Genomic DNA, 26,867 nt, shown 5'->3' with positions numbered 1-26,867 from the left:
AGTGCCCCAGCAACAACATAACCCATGACTGAAGGAGGAATCCTGCGGCCCCGCGAGGAATCGGGGTCCCTCCTCTCTGGTTTCGGGGTGCGTCACCTGAGAACCGCCTCTGCCAAGTCGCTGCAGCTGTGCAGTTTCTGCATTGAGAGCCCGCCACCTGGTTGTCAATGCACATTATAGCTACCGGTCAGACGGTCCAACACTTAGCATGTTAGCCTTTTATATATATACTAGGGGCCCGGTGCATGAAATTCATGCAAGGGGCTCAGTCCTCACAGCCCTGGCTTCACCCAGAAGGTCATCCAGAAGGAAGTCCGGAAGGACGTCGGTCTAATTAGCATATTACGCTTTTATTATTATAGATATATATACTAGTGGGCCGGTGCATGAAATTTGTGCATGGGGTAGGGGGTGTCCCTCAGCCAGGCCTGCACCCTCTCCAATCTGGGACCCTAAGGGAATGTCCGACTGCCGGTTTAGGACATACCTAAACCGGCAGTCGGACATACCTCTCACAATCCGGGACCACTGGCTCCTAACTGCTTACCTGCCTGCCTGCCTGATCACCCCTAACCACTCTGCCTGCTGGCCTGCTTGCTCCCTACTAACCCCCCCCACTGGCCTTCTTGCCCCCAACTGCTCCCCCTGCCGACCTGCTCACCCCCAACTGGCCCCTCCTGGCGGCCTTCCTGCCCCTGACTTGCCGCCCCCCCGCCTCCCTGCTGGCCTGATCACCCCCAACTGCCCTCCCCCTCCTGGCCTGATCGCCCCTAACCGCTTCTGCCTTGGCCCCACCACCATGGCTTTGTCCGGAAGAATGCCTGAAAGATCTCCAGGTCTAATTAGCATATTACCCTTTTATTAGTATAAATAAATGTACAATTTGGTGTTCTGACCTATGTACACTTCTGTATTATCACCATGATGAAGATAATACACATGTCCATCATTCAAAAAGTTTCCCCAGTAACTGCTGATCCATTTTCTGTCACTAAAGTTGAGTTGGAAAAATTTTCTACAATTTTATGTAATTAAAATAACAGTATGTGTTTCTTGGTCTGTCTGGTGCCGTGGAGGAGAATGACTTTGAGGTTCATGCATATTGTGGCAGGTGGCAGCGTTCGTATCTTTGCCCTGCGGAGAAGTATGCTGTTGTACGGATCGACCACAATTCATTCATTCACTCACCTGGGGATGCACTTTTACGGTGTGTCCAGTTTGGGGCCATTACAAATAAACCTGCTGTGAGCACTTGGGTACAAGCCTTTGAACGGACATGGGGGTAAATACTCCGGAGTGGAATGCTGGATCATGGTAGATGTTTCACCTTTTAAGGGACCGGAAAACTTTTTGAAATTGGCTGCACCATTTTACATTCCTGCCAGCAGAATACAAGAGTTCTACTTTCTCCACATCCTTGTCAACACTTGATGGAGTCTTTTTTTTTTTTTTTTTTAAATATATTTTATTGATTTTTTACAGAGAGGAAGGGAGAGAGACAGAGAGTCAGAAACACCGATGAGAGAGAAACATCGATCAGCTGCCTCCTGCACATCCCCCACTGGGGAAGTGCCCGCAACCCAGGTACATGCCCTTGACCGGAATCGAACCTGGGACCCTTCAGTCCGCAGGCCGACGCTCTATCCACTGAGCCAAACTGGTTTCGGCGATGGAGTCTTTTTAACGTTAGGCACTCTAACAGGTGTGTAGTGGTATCTTATCATGGTATTAATTGGCATTTCCCTAATTACTAGTAATATGGAGCGTCTTTTCATGTGCTTGTTTACCATCCTGTGTCTTCTTTGGTGAAGTAGCTATTCCACTCTTTTGCCCGTTTTTAAGCTTGAATTGGTTGTTTCCTTATTTGAGATCTGAGAGCTCTTTATTCATTACACATTTATACATTTAGATACACATCTTTCTCAGATATGAGGTTTGCATATGTATGTGTCAGTCTGTGGTTGTCTTTTCATATTCATAATAGTGTCTTACAAATAGCAGTTCTTAATTGTATCCAAGTCCAATTTAGCAATATTTTCTTTTGTGGATTTTGCTTTTGGTGTTGTTTTTGTGTAATCCAAGCTCACAAATATTTATCTCCTATGTTCTATTCTAGAAATTTTATTAAGTCTTAATTTAGGCCTGTGATCCATTTTGTGTTAATGTAAGGTACGGATAAAGTTCTTTTTTTCCCCACATATGGATATAATTAGCCAGTGCATTTGTTGGAAATGCTATCCTGTCACCATTCAGATTGCTTTAGACAAAAATCAGTTATCTCTGGATGTGGAGGTTTATTTCTGGGTTCTTTCTTATACTCCATTGATCTACCTGCTATACCAACCATACTGTTTCGGTACCTGTAGTTTTATATGAGTGTTGATATGAGGTAATAAGTCCTCCAACTTCATCTTTCTCAAAGTTGGTTTGGTTACTTTAGGGTTTTTTCTGCATTTCCACATAAATTGTAGAATGGGCTTGTCAATTTCTACCCTCCCTGCCCCAAAAAGGCCTGCTGCAATTTTGGTTCTAATTGTGTTGAATCTATAGATAAATTTGTGGAGGATTAAGCCAACCTTGCATTCCTAGAATAAGCCCCACTTGGTCAGGATATATTATTATCCTTATATTATTGTGTTCTATTTGCTAAAATGTGGTTAATAATTTTTGTATCTATGTTCATGATGGGGTGTTAATCTGTAGTTTTCTTGTAACATCGTTAGTTTGGCTTTGGAATCAGAATAATGATGACTTCTTCATACAATGAATTCAGAAGTATTCCTTCCTCTTTAATTTTCTGGAAGACTTTGTGTCAAATTGGTATTTCTTCCTTAAATGTTTGGTAGAATTCACCAGTGAACCCATTTGGGCCCGGGGTTTTCTTTGTGGGAAGGTTTTTAGCCACAGATTCCATTTCTTTAGTGGATGTAGGACTACACAGGCTGCCTATTTCCTACTGAGTGAGCTTTGGTACTTTGTATCTTTCGATACAGTGCTCTCCTGTTTCCAAGGCAGAGGTCAACTGACCCACCCAGAGAGGGGGTTTCTCTAAACAGGCCCAAGAACACCTGTTACCTCTCTTGCCCAGCTGCCCCGGCAGGCTGTGACGCTGACCAGAATACGTGGCAAGCCACGGCACGGAGCGTGAATGGAAGCCTGCCCCGAAGGCAGCGGAATCCGGAGCCTTGGCCTCTAGTTCCTTTCATTCTCTAGCCAATACATTGATTGGAATTCAGGCCTCCCTATGAATAGCTGAACTTGAAACATTTTACTTTATAAAAGTACATCCATGCAGCATTCCATGAGTCTCTGACCCCTACATCCATAGTCAGAGCACCGAGTCCTGCCAATCAATGCGGAGGGCCTGCCCATTCTCCGGAGTCACACCACCCGGTAATTACGGCTGGAAGCTAACCACGTCTCCACCAAACCAGGGACTGATCTTTCCAAAGCCTTCCAGTTGCCACTGGGGGCGCAGAAAGCTCAGAGCTGTGACCCTCTCGTGAGGCCTGGGGGGAGTCCCTTTCTCGGGGACTGGCCTCCGACTGTGACGTGGCACCTGCAGAGCCATCAGAAGAAAGTTTCCTGCGCGGGCGGAGACGCGTGAGGCTCAACACCTGTGGTTTCTTCTCGCGGCTCTGGAATCTCCACTCCGTTCCTCTTGGCAAAAATTCGGTTTATCTCCACAAATGTCTGGCCCTTGGTCTCAGGAATCACCACGTAGATGTAAACAGCAGTGAGGAGGCAGATTCCGGCAAAGATGATGAAACTGTAGGCCCCGATGGCCTCCTGGGCCGAGAGACAAGAAAATAGGAGGGAACGGAGGGAGAAAGGACAGGGGCCGCTTCCGGGGAGACCTCGGGGCGCCACCCGGGAGTTTCTCGGTGGCCAGTTTTGTGTTGACCAATAAGTTTGTGTTGACCAATAAGTTTGTCCAATAAGGTACCACGTATGCCGAAATAGCTGATGCTCTTAGTAGAAGGAGCCTGTGCTTGGTTCCCGAAGGCTCTCTGCCTCGGGGTGGGCAGGGTGGGGCAGGGAGGGGGCAAGGGGCCACCCACCGCGCTTCCCACCCACCCCCTGCTCACCTGGACGGACGGGAACATGAAGCCCACGATGAAGTTGGTGAGCCAGTGCACAGCCCCGTCCACCATGAAGGCGGCCGGCCGGGAGGACTGCAGGAAGATCTCGGTCCTCACCACAGAGGGGACGGGACCTCGAGGGCAGAGAGCACAGGGCCAGTGGGGCGCAGTGGGCTCAGGGGGCCCTCGCCCGGCCCCAGCCCCTCGGATCAGGCAAACACGATGGAACTGTAGGCCCCAGGCCTCCTGGGTCCTAGATGGCCAGGGAGGAGCCGGCATCTCTAGCCAGCGCCCTGCTTCCTGCCCCGCTGGCTCCTCCGGGGGCACCACGGCTGCAGTGGTGCAGGGCGGGGGGACAACCTCCCTCAGGGCCCTCGAGGTCAATTCTCAATGAAGGGGAGCAGAGCTCAACGAGTGCTTGTGCCTGGGAAGTGCTGCCCCCTGTGGTAGGTCTGGGGAATGGCAGGAGCCTGCTGCAGGCATCTTGCCTGGGGTCTGCTTCTCCACCTTTTGTCATTAAGGCTGGGGAGGGTGGGAGGGCAGGAGCAGGGTGGGTAAGAGATCAACCAAAGGACTTGTATGCATGCATATAAGCATAACCAATGGACATAAGACACTGGGGGTAGGGGAGGCCAGGGGATTGTCAAGGGCGGGGGGAAAAAAGGAGACATATGTAATACTTTAAGCAATAAAAAAAAAAAAAAAAGGAGACTTGTCTACAATCTATAAACCCATTTTTTCCTAATCATCATCGCTTATAAAGTTTCACTACCACAGGTACACTGTATGTCTGTTTATTTACTGTATATCTATCTATGGTTTAAAAAAATATATTTTTATTAATTTCAGAGAGGAAGGGAGAAGGAGAGAGAGAGAAACATCAATGATGAGAGAGAATCATTGATTGGCTGCCTCCTGCCTGCCCTCCAATAGAGAATCGAGCCTGCAACCCGGACATGTGCCCTTGACCAGAATTGAACCTGGGACCCTTCAGTCCTCAGGCTGATGCTCTATCTACTGAGCCAAACCAGCTAGGGCTCTATCTGTGGAGGGCTCGGGGGTGCGGGTACTCACTGGGCCCAATGGAATGTCCCGCGATGTAGGAGAAGACGCAGATGACGCTGAGGTAGGACAGCCCATGGACCGCGCTCTGTGGGAGAGCAGGGCTATCGGTGCCGGTCTGTTACGGGGACCTCCCACCCGCCTGCGGCCTTGGAGAGCTCAGGGCTGGTGAGTCCACCACACCAGGCGCCTTCCCGCCACAGGGAGGAGCCTGGATTTCTGCTCACCCACGTGGGAGGGCCTCAAGGGTGCGTGGGCAAGAGCGGGAGGAAGATGAAACCAGGGGCTGGCCAGCATTCCAGCTCCCAGAGGCTCCCTCCAGCCCTACCTGCCTGCCATGCAGTCACTCACTCTCCACCCGTCACAACATTAACCATTAATCTCCATGACACCCCTGTGAGCGGGTCATTATCGTTTCAATCCTAGAGATGTGGACTCAGCACCGAGAGCCTGAACTCGGACCAGGAGGGCCCTGGGGCCCTGGGGGGTTGAGCAACAGCCCAGGTCAGACAATCAGCAGGATGGCCCTGGGGCCAGGACTCCAGCTCGCTGAGAGGACCCTTCTAGAAGCCCGGGGTCCAGGAGAGCGGGTGGGCCATCTCCCCACAGCCAGGACAATGGCCGGCACAAAACCAGGGGAACAGACTTCAACCGACCCAGCTGCACAGGTCACTGTGTCACCACTCTCTTCCACGCTCTCTAGAAAATCAATGGGAAAATCTCCTCGGGCGAGGATTAAAAAAACAAAACAAAACAAAAAAAACAACAACACAAAATACTTGCATTGAAGGCGTGTGGAGCCAGACCAGCTGAGACCCACCCTGGTCTATTGGAGCCGGCCTGTTACAGGGACCTCCCACCCGCCTGCGGGTCCTCTGGGTCCTGAGGGTGGGGAGGCGGTGCCGGGTGCCCAGAAAGGAACCAGACCTGGAAGAGGAGCGCCAGCGTCAGCACCAGGCAGGCCGAGCTGCAGATGCCATAGCCGACCAGCAGGAGGAGCCGTCTGCCCAGCCACTCCACGGTGCCGGCCTGTGGGGAGGGAGGGGGTGAGGAGCCTCCAGGCCCAGGGCGCCTGGAACTCTTGGCCCACCACCCCTTCTACATTTTCTAGTTTCTGCACTTGATGCTTTGCCATCTTGGGGCCCTGCTGACCCCTGGAAGGACTGTTCCTACGTTGGTTGGCCAGTTTCTAGAGAGCCAACATCGCCCCTGAATGTGCCTTTCATGTGAAACTAACCCATCCAGAGCCCGCACCTCCGACCTCCTCCTCCAGGGGGCGCTCACACCCAGGGCTGCTGTCCCCCTGTCCTGATCACCCAGGGCAGGTACCAGACAACCCGGGCAACCCCTGCGTCCCAGAACCCCTGAAACTGTTCACACGGGCCGGGCCTGAGCCTGCTCACCCCGTGGTCCCACAGAATCCACAATGCAGGCTCTTGCCTGCGTTCCCCTGCTCCCTCTGCTTCCCGGCTGACCCTGGTGCCTCCCCGCGTGGCCCTGAGTGGCCTGGCCTGCCCCTCCCTCCTCACACAGTTTGGAACTAGGAGTGACAGACTGTCTTTCCAATGGCAATCACCTACTGCTATGCCGGCCGCCCCCTGCCTGAACGATAATAAATCCTACGTTTTACAATGGCCCCTCCTGTCACCTGCTGCTCCAATTCAGGCAGTGAGCAGCCAGGGTCTGACCTCCCGTCTCGAGCCCCAGTCACCCCACGCACGTCCTCCTCCACTTCCTGGACACGCACCTCTCTCTCAGCCCGAACCCTCTCGGATGTTCCCAACTTGGGCCCCGCTGCCCTGGCTGGCCTTCCTTCCTCTCTCCGAGTTCTAAGGCATTTCCAGTTCTACCGCATCCCTACGCCAGCGCCAGCGCCAGCACCGGGGCCACACCGAGGCCATGCGTGAACGTCACTTCCAGGCCTGCAGGTGGGACTGCCCCCCCGTCCGGCGAGGCCCACAGGAGCGGCCCCCCACCGCGTGCAGGCTAGAGGGAGAAGGCCAGCTTCGTCTCTGTGCCCGGGACCCACACCAGCGTCCTGGGTATTGCAATCGCTGTAACCATTTTATAAAGGAAGAAACGTGGGTGCGCGCGTATCCCAAAGTCTGTGTTCCTCAGTGACCTGGGACCGGTGTCACCAGCACCTCAGTGGGCTCTGTGGGGTCCCTGTCTGCCTGCGGGGCACCTGCCGGGACCCCCCCCCTCCAGTGGAAAGGGTATTCCCGCTCACCGAAACGCCGGTCATGACTATGTTGACCACGCCGGCGCCCACGGTTACATACTGGGAGTGAGCGGCCGATATGCCGGCGGATGCGTAGATCATGTCTGCGTAGTAGTTGATCTGAAACAGAAGCCCAGGGCTGTGAGGACCGGCCCACGGGGTCGGCCACTGGCCTGCCTTTCCTGACTCTACAGCAAACAGTTTGGGAGGCCCAGGGGCCCTTGGGCAGGAGGGAGGCAGCTGGGAAAAGAGCTGGGATGCAGCCCGTCTGATTGAATCCAGCGGCTTTCGAATGGACCAGAAGTTCTGAGGCCTGGCCTGCAGGGCCGATCACTCATCTCAGCCCCCCTCTACCCTCCATCCCCTGCCCACACGGCTGCCGGGCACACACGCGCCCCACCAGGCCCCATGTACCGCGTTGATCCCGGAAAGCTGCTGGCCGGCCATGAGCACGATGATGGAGATGAGCTGCCACCGCAGGGGCCGGAAGGTGAACAGGTTGAGCACGGACAGGCGGCCCTCGGCCCTCTCGGCCTGGTCCTCCACGCGCATCTCTTCGATCTCGTCCTCCACATCGGCCCAGCCCCTCAGTTTCCTCAGAGCTGGGGGGAGCAGAGCAGCCCCCATGGCTGACCGCACTCACCTGTGCTCGGGCCGCCCACCTGCTCGGCCCACCTCTGGCCACCGGCTCCCCATTTTCCCAGTGTGGAGTGCTCATGACCCCAACCAGGACCCAACCATGTGATGGTGTCCCCAACCCCAACCACATCCCACGCTGGTCAGGCTCTCAAGCCAACACAGGTCAGCCGTGGCTCTGACCTTGTCCGTGTTCCCCCCGGACCTCACCCCAGAGCTGCCCGGACTCCTCCTAGCCCACCGGCGCCTGCTCACTGGGGCCCCTCTCCCCGCTGGCCACCGCCTGTCCCAAGCGTTGGGTGCCATGGAGGGACGTTCTGGCGGGTGTGGGAGGCGGCCAGCAGCCTGCATCCCGGTACCTTGTCGAGCCGTGTCCTCGTCTCCCCTCTGGATGAGGGTGTAGCGCGGGCTCTCGGGGAAGAAGGGCAGAGACAGGAGCTGCAGCAGCGCTGGGACCCCCGTGAGTGCCAAGAGCACAGGCCAGCCTGCAAGGGACCACCACCCAGAACTTGACACTGACCCGCAGGGTCCCTGGGGCTCTGGCGCCCTCCAGCCGACCTTCCCCAGGGCCTGACTCCTGTTACAAGGTCACGCGCCCACGACCTTCCAGCCTTGGTGAGAGCCAAGGCCAGCAGGGACCTAGTTCCTGCCACCAGGTGGCTGCCCATGACCCACCCACACAGGGGCTCCACGTTTACCAATGGAGGAAAGAATGATAATTTTAAAGAGAAATGGCATGAGTTCCTTCTGCAGGAGGAGCATTGCTTTTCTTAGGAACAGTATTTGACTTAAACGCGTGAGCCCAGAGAAAACAATGGTAGGTGTTGCTTCTAATTTTATAAGTCTACCTCCCTGGAGGCTAGGCCAGCGGGGATGGGCCCAGTGGCTATCTGAGCTCCTTGTGAAGGTTTATGTTAGGTGGCAGTGCTGAGACTCAAGTAAGCCTGAGCGATGGTGGGAACTGGGAGTTATTTAACCTCCCCAAGCCTCGGGTTTCTCATCAGTAAAGATTACGATACGATGATGATGATGATGATGATGATGATGATGATGATGATAATGAAGTACCACATCAAGGGTGGTGAGGGCTGCAAGAGACTGCACGAGCCAGGCGTACAAGGTGGCTCTGGGCAGCCGCCGGCCAGCGTGGCCTCCACTCAGGGCCCGTCCTGTGACAAGTGTTCAGCTGCTCAGGCAGCCTGGGAATCGCTGATACTAAAGACCTTGCACTGAGCACCTCCTGGGCTCTGAGTCCCTTCAAGGCACCGTGGGGAATACAGGGACGCAAGTCCACCCACTAAGGAATGCGTGACTGGGAAATGTGTAACATGAAAACCAAAACCAGACCTCACTGCACCCGCGGCCTAGACGTGGTCCCCCCCTCTCTCGCGCGGAAATTCCCATCATACCCACCCACTCTCAGGCAATGGCCCTGCCTCCTCTTCCACTGAGAAGATGGAAGGAACCAGCAGAAAATGTCTACAAGGGCCATGCCCACCCACAGACAGCGACCATGGCCAGCCCCGTGCAGCTGGTCCCACTGCCTTCCGCTTCTGGGCCAGTGAGCAGCCAAGTACGCTGTTGTTCTTCCCAGGGGACAACATCCCCTCCTGCGGCCCGCCAGCTCTCCCCTTCACCAGCAGAACTCCCAAGAGCGCGTGTGCCTCTTGTCCCCAGTCCTCTCCTCCCAGTCCCAAGCACAATTTGTCCCCATCACTCACCACCACTGTCCTCATCAAGGTCACCTGTGTCCTCCAAGCTGCACACTGCGCAGCCCAGAGGTCACCTCTCGGCCTCAACGGGCTTGATCCACCAATAACATGGGCACAGCTGAGCAAACGACTGGACCCAGCGCCCACGGCCCCACACGACCCAGGCCCCTCCCTCGTCCCCTTTGACCTTGGCGTGCACCGCCTGGGTACCTGTAGGATTGCCCAGGACGGCCTGCAGGCTGAAGATCTGCGCTAGGAAGACTCCCACGATGACAAAAACCTCGGTCATTGTTCCCAGAGTGCCCCTGAGGTTCTTGGGAGCCAGCTCTCCGAGGTACATGGGGAGGGCACTGTAGGAGATGCCTGGTTCCAGCAAAACAAAAATCAGGGAGAAGAGCAGTCCCAGCCCCAGGACCCAGGATCCGGAGGTAATTCAGCTCCATCTCATAGTCCCCGGGCTTCTCCTGGGTGTCCACCACTGACAGGTGGCTCGCACAGCCCCGCCCCTGCAAGACCCTGCCTGCCTCCCCACACAGCCCTGCCCCCTGCACAGCTGGTCCCATGCAAGCCACGCCTCCTGACACAAGCCCCGCCCCTGCAAGACCTTGCCTCCCCACACAGCTCCGCCCCCTGCACAGCCACGCCCCCACAAGACCCTGCCTCCCCCACAGCCCCGCCTCCCAGAACAAGCCCCACCCCTGAAAGCCCCGCCTCTCCTCAAAGCCCCGCCTCCCGGCACAAGTCCTGCCCCTGCAAACCCCGCCTCCCCGCCGGGAGCTGGAACGGGCCCTGTGGGCTGCTTTAGTTTGCACTGCTGAGGGGACCCTCCCATAATCCTCCGACCCCGGGGCCACCTGCAGGGCATGATGCCAATGTCCTCTCCTTCCTGCAGAGCTGGGGCCCTGGATAGTGGGATTTTGGGACGATTCTCTTGCTTTGACCTATTTTCTGACTTTCCTAAAGCACAGATAACTTGTATCACTTAAAAAACACACACAAGCCGAAACCGGTTTGGCTCAGTGGATAGTGAGTCGGCCTGTGGACTGAAAGGTCCCAGGTTCGATTCCGGTCAAGGGCATGTACCTGGGTTGCAGGCATATCCCCAGTGGGAGATGTGCAGGAGGCAGCTGATCGATGTTTCTCTCTCATCGATGTTTCTAACTCTCTATCTCTCTCCCTTCCTCTCTGTAAAAAATCAATAAAATATATTTAAAAAAAACAACAACACACACACACACACAACACACACACACACACACACACACAGAAGAAACCGCTGTGGTTGAGGAACCTGGCTCCCGTGCTGAGCGAGGACCCAAACTCTGTTTCTTTTGCTCGCAGCCCCTCCCCCTCAGTGCACACTGGACATCCTCCTCAGAAAATACCTTGTAAAGCCTTTCAGTCAGTTACACTTCAAGGCAAAAGTGGGGGTTTTAAAAAAAAGTTTTAAAATTAAATATATTGGGGTAACATTGGTTATAATGCCATATAAATTTATGATACAACATCTGCATACTCTGTTGTGTGCTCACCACCCAAACGTGCATTTTTAAAGCCCTGATAGCTTTTGTTAGTGAGGGGGAGGGAGAGCATGAGCTTCGCAGGGTCTGGGAGGGGAGAAGGAGGGTGCCCCAGAAGGGACACGGGCCGGGCAGGGCCAGGGGGACCCTCATCTCCCTGGTTTCCAGCTTCGGCCCCTGTGCTAGGCATGTCAGCCTCAGACGTTTCCCCCCATGGGTGAACCTGAGTGTGGCCTTGGGGCTTCAGCAGTCGCTCCACGTACCTGCGCAGACTCCCAGCAGCACTCGGGAAAGGATGATCAGCTCAAAAGCCTTGGCCACTTTGCTGACTCCCATCAGGATGGCAGGGACGATGGCGAAGATGTTATTGATCAGCAGGGTTCCCTTTCTGCAAGGACAGCAGAGCCCAGAGGGCAGGGGCTGAGGCGCAGAGGCTGTCCTGACACGACTCCTACTCTGCAGGCAGCTGGTACCGCGGCGCGGGAACGTGCCCAAGAAGACCGATGGCTGGGAGGGACTGGAAAGCTGGGACCGAGACACAAGTCCCAGGAAGGAAGGCCTGGGGCCAGCAGGGGCGGGTGGGGGTGCTAACAGCCGGAGCCGACTGCGGACAGCAGAGAAGGGACGAGGAGTGGCTGCCGCCTCTGGCAGGGAGCTTCCTGTCCAAGGTGGTATTCAGGCAGAGACCAGACTAGATGAGGACCCTCAGGAATGCTGAACAGGGGATTCCCACAACAGGCGGGACACCGGGTTAGACTAGAGCAGTGGTTCTCAACCATGTTGTGGGGACCCCCAATTTCATGGTTACAAATTGAACATAATGAAAGCATAGTGATTAATCACAAAAACAATATGTAATTATATATGTGTTTTCCGATGGTCTTAGGCGACCCCTGTGAAAGGGTCGTTCGACCCCCAAAGGGGTCGCGACCACAGGTTGAGAACCACTGGACTAGAGGCTCTCTCAGGTCCCTGACAAGGCTGCCAGCCCATGAGTGTATGAACGAGAGGGAGGGGGCACCTAGAAAAAGGGACTATGCTGCCCTGCCCCCCAGGACCATCCCTCCCTCCGAGACTGTGCTCTGTACCCTTGGATGGTTTCCATCAATGGCTCCCTTGACAGCCTGTCCCCCAACCTGGGTTGGGCTTTGCCAAAGGAGGCACCAGTGGAGGATGAGGCAGGAAGAGAGGTCCCAGCTGTGGGGTGGCTGCTGGCTGCACCCGCCTTTGACATTTGCCCACACTCTGCCCGCCTTTGAGGACAATGCCAGGAGCAGGGGTGGGGGGATCTTTAAACAGAAACACAGAAACCCCTCTGGAGGGGTAGCCACAGAGTCCAGTGGAAAACCCCGACGAGGCAGCGCTAGACACCCAGGTGTGTGGGATGGTTTCTCAGGCCCCTTTTCTCTCCGGGGTGGTTGTTCCTCTGAGAAAGCTGCCCTCGGGGCCCAGACTGAGAGCCGAGGATCAGCTGCCCCGAGGCCGGAGAGGACAGCGCCCCCTGCCTGGTCTCCCCCAGCCCCTCCTGCTCAGGGCGGTTGGTAACCCACTGGGACAAGGCCGGCTCCACCAGAGCGGTCTGTGTCCTTGTCTGCAAGGTGAGGGGGCGAGGAGACCATCACTGAGCTCCCAGGTTCTGTGACGGGGGGTCCAGGTGAGGAGGCCAAACCTGGGCTTCTAGAACAGTCCAGCCACTGGTGTAGCTGAGAACAGCGCAGTCTGGATTACACAAAAGCCTGGGATATGGCATAAGGACAACATACTGAATGTTTCCTCATTCACGTGCCTGACATATGGTAAGTGCCAATCAAGTACCTAGAAGAAGGGGTCCTATGGGTCCCGCTGTAACGCATAACTGGTTTTCAGTCGCCGATATTTTCTCCCATGCGTGGGAACTGAAGGGCTACAGTTCTTTAAAAGTTCTTTACTTTAGAGGGTGCTCCACGCACACCCCAAAACTGCTGGTCTCGGCGTATCGAGTCCAAGTGTCATTGAGAATTCCTCCGAGTGGGATGTGGCCAGATGGCATCCCGGTGCCTCACCCCAAGGCCTTGGCTCACTCTCCCTCCCTGGGGACCTTGACCTGGGCACCTGCCTTATCTGGGGAGGCACCTCTTTGCAGCTCCTGGGCTTAGGCACCCAGATTAGGGAGCCCATGCAAGCCCAGCAAAGGACAAAGAGCCACTGTGCATCTCAAAGACACGGGACTGGCACGTGGAGTGACTCAGTCTGCGCCCCAACCTCAGACCAGCAGCCCAGGTGATACCGCGGGGCGAGGCTGCAGCTGTCACACCTGGGGCCTTGGGTCACCTGGCCGCGCGTCAGGCCCGATCGATCGGCAAGCACTTACGGAGCACCTGCTGCAGGTGCTGACACGGCACCAGGGGGAGTCGCCTCCAGAACTTTGCTCTCAAGGGCGGTACCTCGCCTGCGGGGTTGGGGACAGAGGGGCTGCTGCTCCCGTGCAAGGACAAGGGAAGGGGTCCTGGGAACCTCAGGGACTGGCTTCAGGCCATAAGGTCTGTGGCACTGTGGGGACGAGGCTTTTCAAGGTCATATCAAGCCCCCACCTCGTGCAGACCACCCAGTGACAGCGTGGTTTCCCCCGTGACCCGCGAGTGAGGACCGCGCCCTCCGCTCACCGGCCACACTTGTCCACCAGCCCGCCGACCATCAGCGAGCCCAGCAGGCCGCCCAGGGGGAACATGGACACGGTGCAGGACCACAGGAGCAGCATGTGCTTCTCGTCCATGGACGTCCCGTGTCGCGCGTAGTAGGTGTCGTTATAAAATGCCTTCAAGACCTGGAAGACATTGCCCCATGGTCGCCAAGAAGATTGGGCAACTGGTGAGCGAACTTGGAGCGGGCGGCAGCCCCCGTGCCCGGCGCCCACCTTGTGCGGCGTGTTGACCACGGCGATGTTGTAGCCGTACTGGAAGGCCGAGCCAAAGCCCGCACTCAGGGTGGCCAGCACCAGCGTGGGCTGCAGCCTCTGCGGAGATGAGGCGGGGATGAGGCGGAGATGAGGTCCATGACCTGAGAAGTGGGCTCCCACCAGCTGGGCCAGGTGTCGGGGACCCCGGGACCCGCCCAGGGAAGGTGGGGCGGTGGCTGGCTGGGGGTGGGGTCTCAGGGCTCTGAGACGTGGGGGGCACCGTGAATGGCATGGTTTCCTGTTCCTGGCACGCAGTCATTCCCTCCCTAAAGACAAAGCTGAGCCTCCACCACGTGCTGGCCCGGGATGGAGTGGGGGAGGCTCTGGGAAAAGGTCCAGCACCCGCTGGCCTCCTGGAGTTTACATTCCAGGGAGCGGGGAGGCCAAATAGAAAAAGGATGTACAGACACCAAATACCAGTAAAGCTATGAGGACCCACAGGGTAACAGGGGAGAAGCCGGGGGTGGGGGAGGGGGGGAAGGGGGGGGCGTGTTCAGCAGGGTCAGGGCAGGCCTCTGAGGAGGGCCTGGGAGCTGAGCCCTGAGTGGCTGAGCCCTGGGCCTGGGGGAGGAGTGTCCAGGTGGAGGGAGCCAGGGACAGAGGGCTGGAGCGCCTGAGGCTTGTCCTTCACGTGGGGCCTCCATATCCCACTTCCCTGGCCACCTCAGAACCCGGGGCAGCTCCGGGGAACTGCCCCAGAGCCCAGGGGGCACAGACTTGGGGCAGGTCTGCGGCTGCCTGAGGCGGTGCTTCCCAGGACTCCAGGTGCCCAGTGGTCCAGAGCCACCGCCCTGGGCCACACTCCACCCCCTGCTTGCCTGCTAACTGCGCCCCTAACTCCACCCCACCATCAGCTGTGTGACTGCCCGCAGACCTCAGCCCTGCTGGCCTGGGATCCAGCCTGCAGAGAAGGGTGGGGTGCAGGATTCAGCTGACTGATCCCCGGTGCTGTCCTTGCCGCTGTAGGTGTTTCAGAACCCGTCCCCTCCCTCCACGGGTCCCCTCTTCTGGTGGGAAAGGGACAGTGACAGGGGCCTTTCCTAGCCTGGCACTTACCCCCTCCCGGGGTGGGCTGGGCACCTCCATGCTGCTCAGGTGAGAAGTGGGTGCGCTCTGCCTCAGAGCGGAGCGACACCCGGGTCTGTTCCGCACCCGCCGATTCGCCGTGGGGCCTGGGTGGCCTGATTGCCCTTTGGCCTCTGGACCCTGCCTGCTTTCCCAAGAGCGCACTTTCCTTGGGCGTCTGATAAGATAAGTTTCACACAAGCATGGATTTGTCTTTGCCTCCACCAGGTAGCATGGGGGTGCCTGCCACTGGTCCCTCCCTAGCCGTGAGCAGCACTGGGAGTCTGCCTGGGCCTCAGCCGCATCTCCTGTTAGTTCTTTGTGCTTCCTCTCACCCACGTGGACTAATTGTCCGTTTGGAGGAAAGAGCAAATAAAATACTTTTACAGGCGGACAACGTAATTATGTCCAAGTACACCTACTGGCATTAAACAAGTCAATAACATATTCAACAAAGGTGTTCATTTCAGAATTACCTCTACTGAGAAAAAAGTAGGGATAAGTAGGGAGCAACTGAATAACGATGACAGGCTAATTAGGAAATTACGATCAAAGGGTATGAATAATGATCAAAGGATCATAATGAAAATTACGTAAGAATGGGGCAGCGCATTATGAACGTTACGCAAAGTTACCAAAGCAAGACGTACCAGTGCCCTGGGCGCAATGTGTTGGCATGTGGGTGGCAGCCCGAGGGCGCAGCACACGGCGAAAGAACTCGAGGTCCTTATTGCTCCCACCCATCTGCTCCTGACGGTTCGGGGTTCACCTCATCGCCTGGCGCACAGAAACCAGTTACTAACATTCTGCACACACCATACTTTTGTTTTGCCGTTCTGACTTCTATTCTGGTGTAACTTTGATTCGTTCCCACTGGGTGGCTCTTGTTGTGTTGGCTGTTGGCATTTTGTTATTTGACGGCCTAAGGGAGAAGAGGTTCGCGCCCCTGACTAAATAGTCAGCTCTCGCACGTCTGAAGGCTTCTCGGGGCGCACGGGTTTACGTCGCTGCTCCAAAGTGCTATGTGGTCTCTGCGGTGCCCTCGTTGCTTCAGGGGCCCGGCCAGCGGAGTGGCTGTTAGGAAAGAAAGGCATGTGTCCCTCGCCCTGCTGGTTTTGTCACAGAAGAACGGGCCCTGGGCTGGGACAATGCGGTCCTGGGCTCTGCTTCAAGCAAGTGAGGCGAGGGCCTCAGGCACACCCAGCCTTCTGCTCTTCAGGCCCCCCGGGGAGGAGCCAGGGTCCCTTCACAGTGCGAGCAGCCACACCGCCCGCCCACCACAGCTGCACAGCAGGGGACCCACACACTGCAAGGGACAGGCTCTGTGCAGGCCCTCTCTCCTTTTTAAAAATATGTTCTTATTGATTTCAGAGAGTGTTGAGTGTTTCCTTCCCACGTCCTGCATGGGTCAGGGTTCAGGAACTGGAAGCAGAGCCGCACACAAATGAAAATGAAAAGACAAGAGATAATTGGAAATATTGGGGGACCAGGCGGGCAAGTCCAACTCAAGGGGAAGGACTTTCACCCGTGCTCAGGCCTCACCAAGCTTTTATTGATTCTGGGATGCACCCATAGCATAGCACTTAGGCAGGTGACCCCTGGCAACAGGCAGACTAGCCCATCAGCAAGGATTTACATAATAATAAATGGAGGAGTAGTTTCAGCTACCACTGTCTGGACAAACAGAGGTGGAGCCTAGCTCCGACCTTTGCTAGGGCTTCAAAGGCACCCAGCCTTGTGTGTGTGTGTGTGGGGGGGGTTCTGTCTATGTTTATCAGATAGTGAAGACAATAAACTGTTTCCCACAAGAGAGTGGAAGAGAACGGGAGAGATAGAAACATCAATGATGAGAGAGAATCATTGATCAGCTGCCTCCTGTATGCCTTCTCCTGGGGACGGAGCACGCAAAATGGGCATGTGCCCTGACTGGGAATCGAACCGGCAGCCTTTCAGTGCACAGGACATGGCTCCAACCAGCTGAGCCACAGGCCAGGCCTCTCTCTCCTCTTTTGCTGGAAGTCCATGCTGAACCACTAGAGCCAGGTGTGTGAACTGTCTGTTCTCAGTGACCTTGAATCATACACTGGTCTATCCCCAAAGTGGCACTGTCCTGCCCTTTAACCTTGGCTGCACAGCCTGGCCACTATCGACATTCACATCTCTATTAATAGTTTGTTCAAGGCAATCTAGGCTTTTTCTATCACGCTCCCCAAAACTCTCCCAGCCTCTTCCCCCGCGCCCAATGCCAAAGCCATTCCATATATTTAGGTATTTGTTAGCACTTCCCCCACTCCCCAGTACTAAGGTGGGTATGAGTTTCCTGTGGCTGCTGTAACAACCATCACAAACTTAGTGGCTTACAACACACGCTTATTACCTTATAATTCTGGAGGTCATGACTGTGACCCGGTCTCACGGAGCTACAATCGGGTGTCAGCAGAGCCGTGTTCCTTCCTGGAGGCTGCAGGGGGAATCCGTTCCCTTGCGTTTTCCAGCTCCGGGAGGCCGCCTGCCTTCCTTGCTAGCGGCCCCTTCCCTGTCTTCAAAGCCGGCACCGGAGACTGAGTCTTTCTTGTGTCTCTCTTGTGCTGCTGTCTTCCTTCTTCTCCCTCTTCAATGTGGTTCCTCAAATAATCCAGCATAATCTCCCATCTCCGAGTTACATATTAGCAACCTTAACACCACCTGCACTTTCCATTCACTTTGCCATGTGACATAACATAGTGCAGGGGGGGTGGGGAGGGGGCAGCATTATTCTGCGACCATAGCTCTCTCTGTTTGCTCCTAAAGACCCTGGAGAGCTGGTCCAGCAGGCCTTTCAGCTCCCAGGGAGTGCGCTCTGACTCCCACTGGCACGCCCCCTGGCTGGCTGGCCACGCGGCTCAGAGTTTGATAACACTGATCACCTCTGGATGTCTTGCCTGCCTTCCTCTGAGTCAACCACAGCAACAAAGTCAAGCTGATGGCAAAACCGAGTTCCTACCTGCTGTTTCTTCTGCTTGAAACCTCCTCCCCCAGGTCTCAGCTGAAACGCCACCTCCTTGGGGAGGGCCTCTGTGGAGGAGAGACTGCTCCATGAGGTGACCGCTGCCGGACCCACGAGTGGACCTGGGCCAGTGGTGGAGGCAGCTTCCTGCACCCCACTCCCACCCCGAGGCTGTGTGATCATAATTGATGTTCATTCGGGCCTACACCAGCCCCCTTCCCTTATCTCCTGCTCTGCGCTGGTCCCTGAACAGGCCGTTGTTCTCACCTGGTCCAGCCCGTCATTTCCCAGACCTGTGGCATTCACGGACTAGCACCCGTAACTACTCAAACCTCCCCCCGACCCCTCCTCCCCCCATGACTATATAATTTGTTGGCACTTGCCAAGCAGCTCGGGAAGTCATTTCACATTGCAGCCACCAGGACATGCCTCAGATGTGAGTTCCCCTTAATAGACCCTATTAATGACCAGACTGGAGTGGCCGGCCCCTGTCTTCCACTTATAGGGGTGGCTTTTCAGTCTCAGGGCCTTACCATGGCGGTACAAACATCCTCCCTGCGACCACCCTTTTGAAAGTAAACCCACTCTCGCCTGACATTGTCTCACACTTTGCCCCGAGTACTATCTGAAATGATCTTAGGTATGTGCTTTTGACTGTTAGATCCATTGTATCCACTGCCGGGCACATAGTAGGTGCTCAGAAATATTGGTTGAACGAATGGTATCTCATCTGTGATGGCCTCGTGGTCACTGCATCCTCCTGAGTCTCTCTCCAATTTCTCCTCCCTGCTGGGCCTGACCACTGCTGGCTTTGCAGGGCTGTCATTATTTCTTATCGACTGGGTGCCCTACCCAAGTTCCACCGCATTCTCATTACGGCCACGCCAGCTCTGAAACTCAGAGGTCACGAAAACACCGGTATTATCTAGAGGTCAAAGTTCTCACTTAATTTGGCTCCTAAGGACCCACAGATTCTAGGTAAGCTTCCCACATCTTTCTGGCTTCACTTTCAGACCAATCCGGCGTTCCCCTAAACATCTCCACATCTCACCTGGAATAGGCATCCTACACTTTCCAACTGCATCTTCTCCAGCTGGAGAAATCCTTTTTGTCTTTCCTAATTCCACATCTTCCTTCGGTGCAATCATAGCACCAGGCCCATCCCTTTCTCTTCTGGTTGGATTTTACTGGCCCGGGTAAATGCACACATCTATAAATACTCCCATATGTAGCCACCTGAGTCTATAGGAAGCTGACCATGAGCTCATACCAATATCTCCAGCTCTACTCTAATACCACGTGGATCATTCTAAACTACCTCTCATGGTTTATCTGTAACTTACCACTGCAACAATGAGATGGTTCCCTCCATCTGCCATCCATTTACTTGGTTGTTAGATCTCAGTATACATGTATAGTACAGGTTTCTCACTGTATGTTACCTGTGAGTTTATTTGCCCTCAAAATCAAAGCTCATTCCCAAACACTTAAAAGTTAACTAAATGCTTCATGATCTCACTCAGATGTGGACTCTAATGAACAAAATAAACTGATGAACAAAAATAGATCCAGAGACATGGAAGCATAGAACAGACTTCAGAGGGAAGACGGGGGAGGGTGGGTAGGTGGGAAGAGATCAAAGAACTTAAATGTATATATGCATAACCCATGAACACAGACAATAGGGTGGTGAAGGCCTGGGGAGGGCAGTGGGGGTGGGCTAAAAGGGGTCAATGGAGGAAAAAGGAGGGCATATGTAATACTTTCAACAACAACGATTTAATTTAAAAAAATAAATTAATTAAAAAATAAATAAGTGTTTAATATACCCCAGGCACTGATCTAAACACATCATTGAATTCTCATAACCAACCATGTGAGACATTTATTACTCCCATTTAACAGAAGAGGAAACTGAGGTACAGAAAAGCCAGAAGATACAGAAAAGTTTTAGCCAAGATATGCAATTACTAAGTGGCAGAACCAAGGTTGACCCCAGGGGGTAGACCCCCAGAGTCATGGACTCTACAGCTTTCCTGTGTATGAGACGTTGCAGGTAACCTGAGCTGAATTAATAACACCACACTCCCTTGTCTTCCCACATGCCAGCCTTACTACTCCCCAGAGTTGAGAGCTTCCATCTTTGGCTGTTTTTGTGGCCAGCTCCACACTGCAGATCCCTGCTGCAGAAGGTCAAGGATGGTTCAACCCCAGCATTTTGCTATTTACTTGGTCTGTGTCTTCAACACTCTTATAGGTTATTTAATTGATCATTCTCCCCCCACAAAAGCTGTGCCCAATCCCACTTCTGTCCCACCTGGTTCTGAGCTTTTGCCCGCCCCCTGCCCCCCAATACCAGATTTTCTATTTAGTAGGTGTTCTCTCCACTTTCCTTTCCCACGCCTCAGTTTTCTCCATCTTCTTGCACATGCCCTCTTCACACACCAGGTCTCTATGCAAAGCTTCTAGCTCTGCTGCATCTGTGGGGGGCACACCCACTTCCCTCCCTCCCTCCCCATCTCACCTTCAGGACCGCTCGGTGTTCCCTATGTACCTGAAGACATGGAGAGGCTTCCCCAATCTCAAATTTAAAAACTCACAACTTTGCAACCACCTCATCTCTCCTTTCTCCTCCTCTTCCAGAAGATACTGCCTGAGTGCCTCCTTCATGCCTGCTCCAGGCAGTGGGGACTCCGGGATCAACAAAACAGGACAAACCCGTGTTCTTAATGGGCTTACACTCTAGTGCAGTCAAAATGCTTGCAGCAGCGGGAAATACCCCCCTCCTCCCATCTGCTCATAGAAAAGCAGCACATCTTGGTGAAAAATGATCGCATTTGTTTTATTGAGTATTCAGAGGCAATTCCACTGTCCTCTAACAGTATAATTCAGGATTAACAATCCCTGACTTGGTTCAAGTCTCCGTAGGGACCTGCTCTCCACCTTCCTGGACATCGTTGCTTGCGACCGCACACTTTCCCGGAGCGGCGATGCTGGAGGTGGATCCGACAAGAGGATGAATTCTGCTCTGAACACAGGCCCGTGGCCCCCAGAAGACCCACGGGGTTGGAGAAAGGATTGCTTCTCTGGCCAAATTGGATTCCTTCTCTCTCACCACCGCACTAATGCTTTTTGTCCTAAAAGCCGGTGTTACAGGAGCCGCACAAAGGCGAACCCCGCCGTGGCGGGAGGACGGCTGCTCACTGTGACTGGGGCCTGGGGAGGGGGCAGTCTGGCTTTCGTAACTGCACGGAAGCCCTTTGGGGCCTGCACCCCCCACTGGACTGGCCTCGTTCTGGATATTTACAGACAACTGTTACTCAGAAAAAAACCCAAGAAGGGGGCTCCACGCCGCCGACCACTTAGCAGGCGCCTACCCCCCGAGTTACTGCTCCGAGGCGGAGGGCGAAAGCTCCTGTAGTTCCTCCTGACGTTCCTCGGCCACGGCCTTCAGCGCCTCTGAAACTGCCCTTAGATCCTCCGACACGGACTGCAGTTTCGCCGGAAGTTCCTTTAGTCCCCCCGACGCGGACTTCAGTTCCTCCGGAAGTTCCTTTAGTCCCTCCAACGCGGACTTCACTCCCTCCGGAAGTTCCTTTAGTCCCTCCGACACCAAGTTTAGTTCCTCCGAGACGGACTTGAGCTTCTCCGGAAGTTCCTTTTGCTCCCCCGGAAGTTCCTTCCGTTTCCCCGGAAGTTCTGTCTCCTCCGGAAGTTCCATTTCCTCCGGAAGTTTCTTGCGTTCCTCCGGAATCTCCTTTAGCTCCTCATTTTCTGGGTACACCTCGGACACATGATTCCTCTTGGCGAAGGTCTGGTTGATCTCCATGAATGTCTTGCCCTTGGTCTCGGGGATCACCAGGAACACGAAGACGGTGGTGAGAAAACACACCCCACCAAAAATGATGAAGCTGTAGGGCCCGAGGCCCTCCTGCGGGAAGGGGAGCCAGGCTCACTTTCTGGAAGAGGTTCTCCCTTTCCTGCGTGAGGATGTCGGGGGCCCAGGGCCCCCAGGTCACACTTACCTGAATGAAGGGGAAGAGCAAGCCCACCGTGAAGTTGCTGAGCCAGTGGACGCTGCCCCCCACCATGTAGGCGGAGGACCGGGAGGACTGCAGGAAGATCTCGGTGATGATCAGCGCGGGGATGGGACCTGCGGGGTGGAAGAGGGAGAGCTGCACTCGCTGAAGGCAGAGCACGCCCACCGAGGGTCCTGGAGCCCCTGCTGGGTGTCAAGGGCCTCAGGGTATGGTGCAGGGCCGGCGTGGTGAGTCTCCAGGACTCGGCGTGCAGCAGCAGGGTCAGAAGGCCAGAAGCCAGAGTTCAGCACAGTATGTGACATCCTACCATGTCCCCAAAGGGCTGACCATCTGTTAGCCTCTCAACCCCAATCCCATGGGGGGGTGGGGGGCAGCGTGTAATCCCCCAGGGCAGCGTGTTTCAGCCTACACAGCCGCTTTACTGTTTCTGCTCTAAGTAGGCTCTGCCCACACCCCACTGCAGCAGGAACAGGGGCCCCCAGAGCCCCTCCAGGGAGCTCAAGCCGGGAGCTCCTACGGCTGATGGTGCGGGAGTGGGCAGTGGGAGGAGAACCAGCTCTGGGTACATACTGGGCCCCAGGGCGTGTCCTATGACGTAGATGAGGACACAGCCGATGCTGAGGTAAGGCATCCAGGAGACGGTGGTCTGTGGGGGGAACAGAGTTGGGTCACACAGGGCAGCGCAGACAGAGACAGCCTGGGACAGGGAGCGCCAGGAATCTCAGCTCCCAGAGGGCCGGCTGCTCTGCCCAGGCCGAGCAAGGATGGCACCAAGCTCCTCCTTCAACAGGAGGTGCCACCTCTTGCCACTGGAAGTGGGCAGTGGGCTGCCGGAGGCGGGGCGTGGGGGCCGCACCCTCTCACCTGCAGAACCAGAGCGGCCGTGAGCACGCAGCAGGCGGAGCAGCAGATGGAGAAGCCCAGGAGCAGCAGCATTCTCCTCCCCAAAAGCTCCACCACGAACACCTGGAGGGGAGGGGCCAGGAAAAGCGGGGGCTCAGGAGCCATGATCCCCCCCCACACACACCCCAGCCTGGAGCGGCCTTTGCAGGAAGCTCTTTGCCCGCCCATTGCGCACACCCCCTCTGAGGGGCACCGTGAGGAGCCCATGCATGGTGTGCCCCAGGGGTGTGTCCCTGAATGGCCAGTGGGCCCAGCACTGCGCAGTCCAAGGGTCCCCTTTGCTCCATCATGTTGAGGCCCTGGCACGGGCAGTGGCCTCCAGGAAGCGCCACTCGCACAGTGGGAGCTTTGGGGCCGAGGGCGGGGTTGTCTCCGTCTTTGAAGAGCCATAGGCCAGCTCCCGTAAGAGACAGGCTGTCACCTGAGCAGAGCCCAGAGGCGACACGTGAAGGGACGGAGGGCTGCTTCCTGGGCCAGGACTCCCATTCTCAAGGCGCCCTCCACCCTGGGCAGCCGAGGGCACTCAGCCCCCGGGGACACTCACAGCTAAAATGGTTATCGCCACGTTGACAGCCCCCGTGCCCGCCGTCACATACTGGACGTTATCTTCTGCCACCCCCGCGTTCTTGTAGATCTCGTCCGCGTAGTAGTAGATCTGGAAGGCAACCGCAATGCTGGTGGGCTGGCCAGGCCACTGCCTGCCCAGAGCCCGTGGCCCCACCCCAGGTCCCCTCACCCCAGGCCGCCCCAGTCCCAGGCCGCCCCCTACCGCGTTCACTCCCGACAGCTGCTGGCCGCCCATGAGGACGATGATGGAGATGAGCTGCCAGCGCAGGGACCTGATCCTGAACAGCTTCACTATGGAGATGAAGCCCGCAGCCTTCTCGGCCTCGTCCTCCAGCCGGATCTCCTCCATCTCGTCTTCCACGTCGTCCCAGCCACGCAGCCTTTTCAGGGCTGAGGGAGGGGACCAGGGGGGCGGCGTCTGAGGGGGCCCACGGCTTCCCCAGAGCAAAGACGCTGCAGCCCTGTCCTCCCCACCCCCAGCCCCCCACCTCCCCCAAGAGAGCCTCACCTTTCCTGGCCGCTTCGGGGTTTTTCTTCTGAACCAGCAGGTACCTGGGGCTCTCCGGGAAGAAGGGCAGCAGCAGGAGCTGCAGAGCCGCGGGGATCCCAGTCACCCCGAGGAGGATGGGCCAGCCTGCAAGGGGGATGGGCGCCACTCTCAGAGGTGCCAGCCAAGCACCCCCACAGCACCCAGCCGGCCACTCTGCCCCATCACCCGGATGGGTTCTCCTGGGAGCAGCCTTCCCATCCCCGTGTCCCCAGCACCCAGGAGGACGCTTAACACCCTGCAGATGCATACAAGAGGGGTGGTGATGACCCGCCAGTGCCCACCTACCAGGGGGACAAAGTGAAAAACCGACAACCCCAAGTGCCGGCGAGAATGTGGGCAACTGGGAAGTCTCCACGGTCGTCGTGTGGACACGTGGCGTCCTTGGAGGACAGGCCGGTGGAGCTGGGGTTGCTGAGCCCCTCAGCTCTGACCCCGCTACCTGCTCAGGGGGAGGCCCGGCCACCTGGGCACGCAAATTAGAATGGGCAGAGCACCCCCGACTGTTGAATAAAACCCGGGAGCGATGCCAGCCCGTGTGGTAGAACGGGAACACAAATCATGGTGAGTTCACAACATGGATTCTACGCTGCACTGGCAAGGAAGCCAGATTCACAGGCGCCGTCTCACCAATGCCAGGCCGGGTGCCATCGTCTACCCGGTGGGCCCTGCCGCAGAGTCAGAAATGGAACATCAACTCTGCCTTGGCCCTGGTATGGACAGCCCCAGCAGGCCAGGGGGAAGCCAGGAGGCTTCGTGCTCCCTCCAAGCCGCCTCACCCCGGTCCTAAGGGGCTAGAGCATGTCAGCCAGTCTGTCACCAGCACCTCGCTGACCAGGGCAGCGTGGTGGCCAGGGGGCCAGCCAGCCGAGCAGAGAGAAAAGCCCAGCTTGCAGAACACCCGTCCACTGAGCGGAGGGAGGGCTGTGGCCTGGAGGCAGCCGTGCTTACCTTTCTCGTTTGCAAGGAGACTCCGAAGGCCCAGGATCTGGGCCACGAGGATGCCCACGGTGATGAAGAGCTGGGGCACCACCCCCAGGGCTCCCCTCAGGTTCTTGGGGGACAGCTCCCCCAGGTACATAGGGACGACGTTGGAAGACAGACCTGGAGGAGGTGAAACGACAGGATCAGGAAGCACTGGTGTGGCGGGGGCCGGGCCGCGGCCTCCACACGCTCGTTCTCACTCAGCAGTCACGTGATTGGGCTGAAACTTTCAGAAAACTGCCCAGTAAGCAAACACCCCTTTTCATTCTTGGTCCTCTGAACTTTGAGGAAGGAGAACGTAGTCTGACCAAAGAGGCTCATGGACTGGGGCCTCACTTTCTTGACTGGTGTCACCTGCAGGCATGAGCCAGCCTGGCTTCAGGTCTCCCGCTAACTGGCTTGGTCTCGGAGAAGAAAAGCCCCGAGTCTCCCCTGTGCTCAGTTAACTTCAGGCAAGGGGTTCACTGACATCGGCCCAATTGTCTGTCCCTGTCCCCGTGTTTGGAAGGAGAAACAGTTACTTGGCAAGTGGAGCAGATAAGTGAGGTGCCCGGGGCGGGGGGAGGGGTAAGGGCGTTCACCCTCGGGTGCCCACCTGCAGGTGCCTGGCCCAGCAGTGGTGCCTCCTGACTCTACCCCTCACTCACCTTGAGCGGCCTGGCAGACGCTGCCTACGGGAGAGCATGGGCTCCAGGGAGGCCAGCGCAGGCTCTCCCCACCCCTCTTCCATCGGAAGCCGCCGTAGGGGTTTTCCCATCACCACCAGCAGGACAGCCTGGGGGCCCGGCTCTGCGGGGGTTTGCAAAGCAGCTCCAGGGCTCCCAAGGGGAGAGGCCGCAGGCAGGCCCTTCCCCTGCCCAGCAGGTGGGCATGGAGGGAGGGAGTGAAATAGAAGCCACGGTGAGCCCTTTGCAAACTCTCAATTCTTTATAAAAGTGGAGAGGTTGCTGCCATTAACTCCTTCCGTTAGAGCAGTGGTTCTCAACCTTCCTATTGCCGCGACCCTTTAATACAGTTCCTCATGTTGTGGTGACCCCCAACCATAAAATTATTTTCGTTGCTACTTCGTAACTGTAATTTTGCTACTGTTATGAATCGTCATGTAAATATCTGATACGCAGGATGTATTTTCATGGTTACAAATTGAACATAATTAAAGCATAGTGATTAATCACAAAAACAATATGTAATTATGTATGTGTTTTCCGATGGTCTTAGGCGACCCCTGTGAAAGGGTCGTTCAACCCCAAAAGGGGGCGCAACCCACAGGTTGAGAACCGCTGCATTAGAGGGACCCATGCATTTGATTGTTCCTCAAGCTTTTTTGGCCACAACCCACAGTAAAAGCTACAGAAATACATTTTACATTGCAACCCGGGTCTCATTCGTACGCAGGTAGATAATTGGAACCGAAGTTTCAAAAGATAGTGACACAGTGGACTCTATTCAAAAAACAAAACATTGCTCACTGCCTGAGCCGGTGTGGCTCAGTGGATAGAGCGTCGACCCTCAGACTGAAGGGTCCCGGGTTCGATTGCGGTCAAGGGCACACACTGGGGTTGTGTGGAAAGCAACCAATCAGTGTCTCTTTCACACTGATGTTTTGC

General features: G+C 55.9%; 2 protein-coding genes across 3 annotated transcripts in view; both read right to left on the bottom strand.

Moving 5' to 3' along the window:
* Window positions 1-2,359: 2,359 nt before the first annotated feature.
* On the bottom strand, window positions 2,360-15,553 carry LOC132231720 (solute carrier family 2, facilitated glucose transporter member 7-like). Its single transcript, XM_059691361.1, has 12 exons — window positions 15,225-15,553; window positions 14,127-14,225; window positions 13,876-14,036; window positions 11,497-11,621; window positions 9,924-10,076; window positions 8,361-8,486; window positions 7,780-7,967; window positions 7,375-7,485; window positions 6,072-6,173; window positions 5,157-5,232; window positions 4,089-4,216; window positions 2,360-3,789 (listed from the first exon to the last, which is right to left on the bottom strand). The coding sequence occupies exons 1-12, from the start codon at window positions 15,252-15,254 to the stop codon at window positions 3,571-3,573; spliced, it is 1,518 nt and encodes a 505-aa protein (XP_059547344.1). The 5' UTR covers window positions 15,255-15,553; the 3' UTR covers window positions 2,360-3,570.
* A 5,483-nt stretch (window positions 15,554-21,036) lies between these two features.
* LOC132231719 (G-protein coupled receptor 157-like) overlaps window positions 21,037-26,867 on the bottom strand; it is a 42,926-nt gene continuing 37,095 nt past the window's right edge. For both annotated transcript variants that reach the window (XM_059691358.1, XM_059691359.1), the window contains 8 exons: window positions 25,228-25,380; window positions 24,238-24,363; window positions 23,932-24,119; window positions 23,707-23,817; window positions 23,124-23,225; window positions 22,830-22,905; window positions 22,245-22,372; window positions 21,037-22,150 (listed from right to left, as the gene is read on the bottom strand). In XM_059691358.1, the coding sequence (XP_059547341.1) occupies window positions 21,605-22,150; window positions 22,245-22,372; window positions 22,830-22,905; window positions 23,124-23,225; window positions 23,707-23,817; window positions 23,932-24,119; window positions 24,238-24,363; window positions 25,228-25,380 (1,430 nt within the window). In that variant the 3' untranslated portion in view covers window positions 21,037-21,604. The remainder of the gene's footprint in view (window positions 22,151-22,244; window positions 22,373-22,829; window positions 22,906-23,123; window positions 23,226-23,706; window positions 23,818-23,931; window positions 24,120-24,237; window positions 24,364-25,227; window positions 25,381-26,867) is intronic.

Source organism: Myotis daubentonii, chromosome 3 (assembly GCF_963259705.1).
Source record: "Myotis daubentonii chromosome 3, mMyoDau2.1, whole genome shotgun sequence".
NCBI lineage: Eukaryota > Metazoa > Chordata > Mammalia > Chiroptera > Vespertilionidae > Myotis > Myotis daubentonii.
Note: the sequence above shows the minus strand (reverse complement) of the source record. Positions and strands in the feature narration are given on the sequence as shown.

Coding starts and splice junctions, on each gene's coding strand:
- LOC132231720 (XM_059691361.1), bottom strand. CDS start 15,254: ATGGAGGTGCCCAGCCCACCCCGGGAGGGG. Junction 11,622..13,875: donor CTGGTGGACAAGTGTGGCCG/GTGAGCGGAGGG, acceptor CTGTCCTTGCAG/AAAGGGAACCCTGCTGATCA. Junction 6,174..7,374: donor TAGTCATGACCGGCGTTTCG/GTGAGCGGGAAT, acceptor CCCTCCCCACAG/GCCGGCACCGTGGAGTGGCT.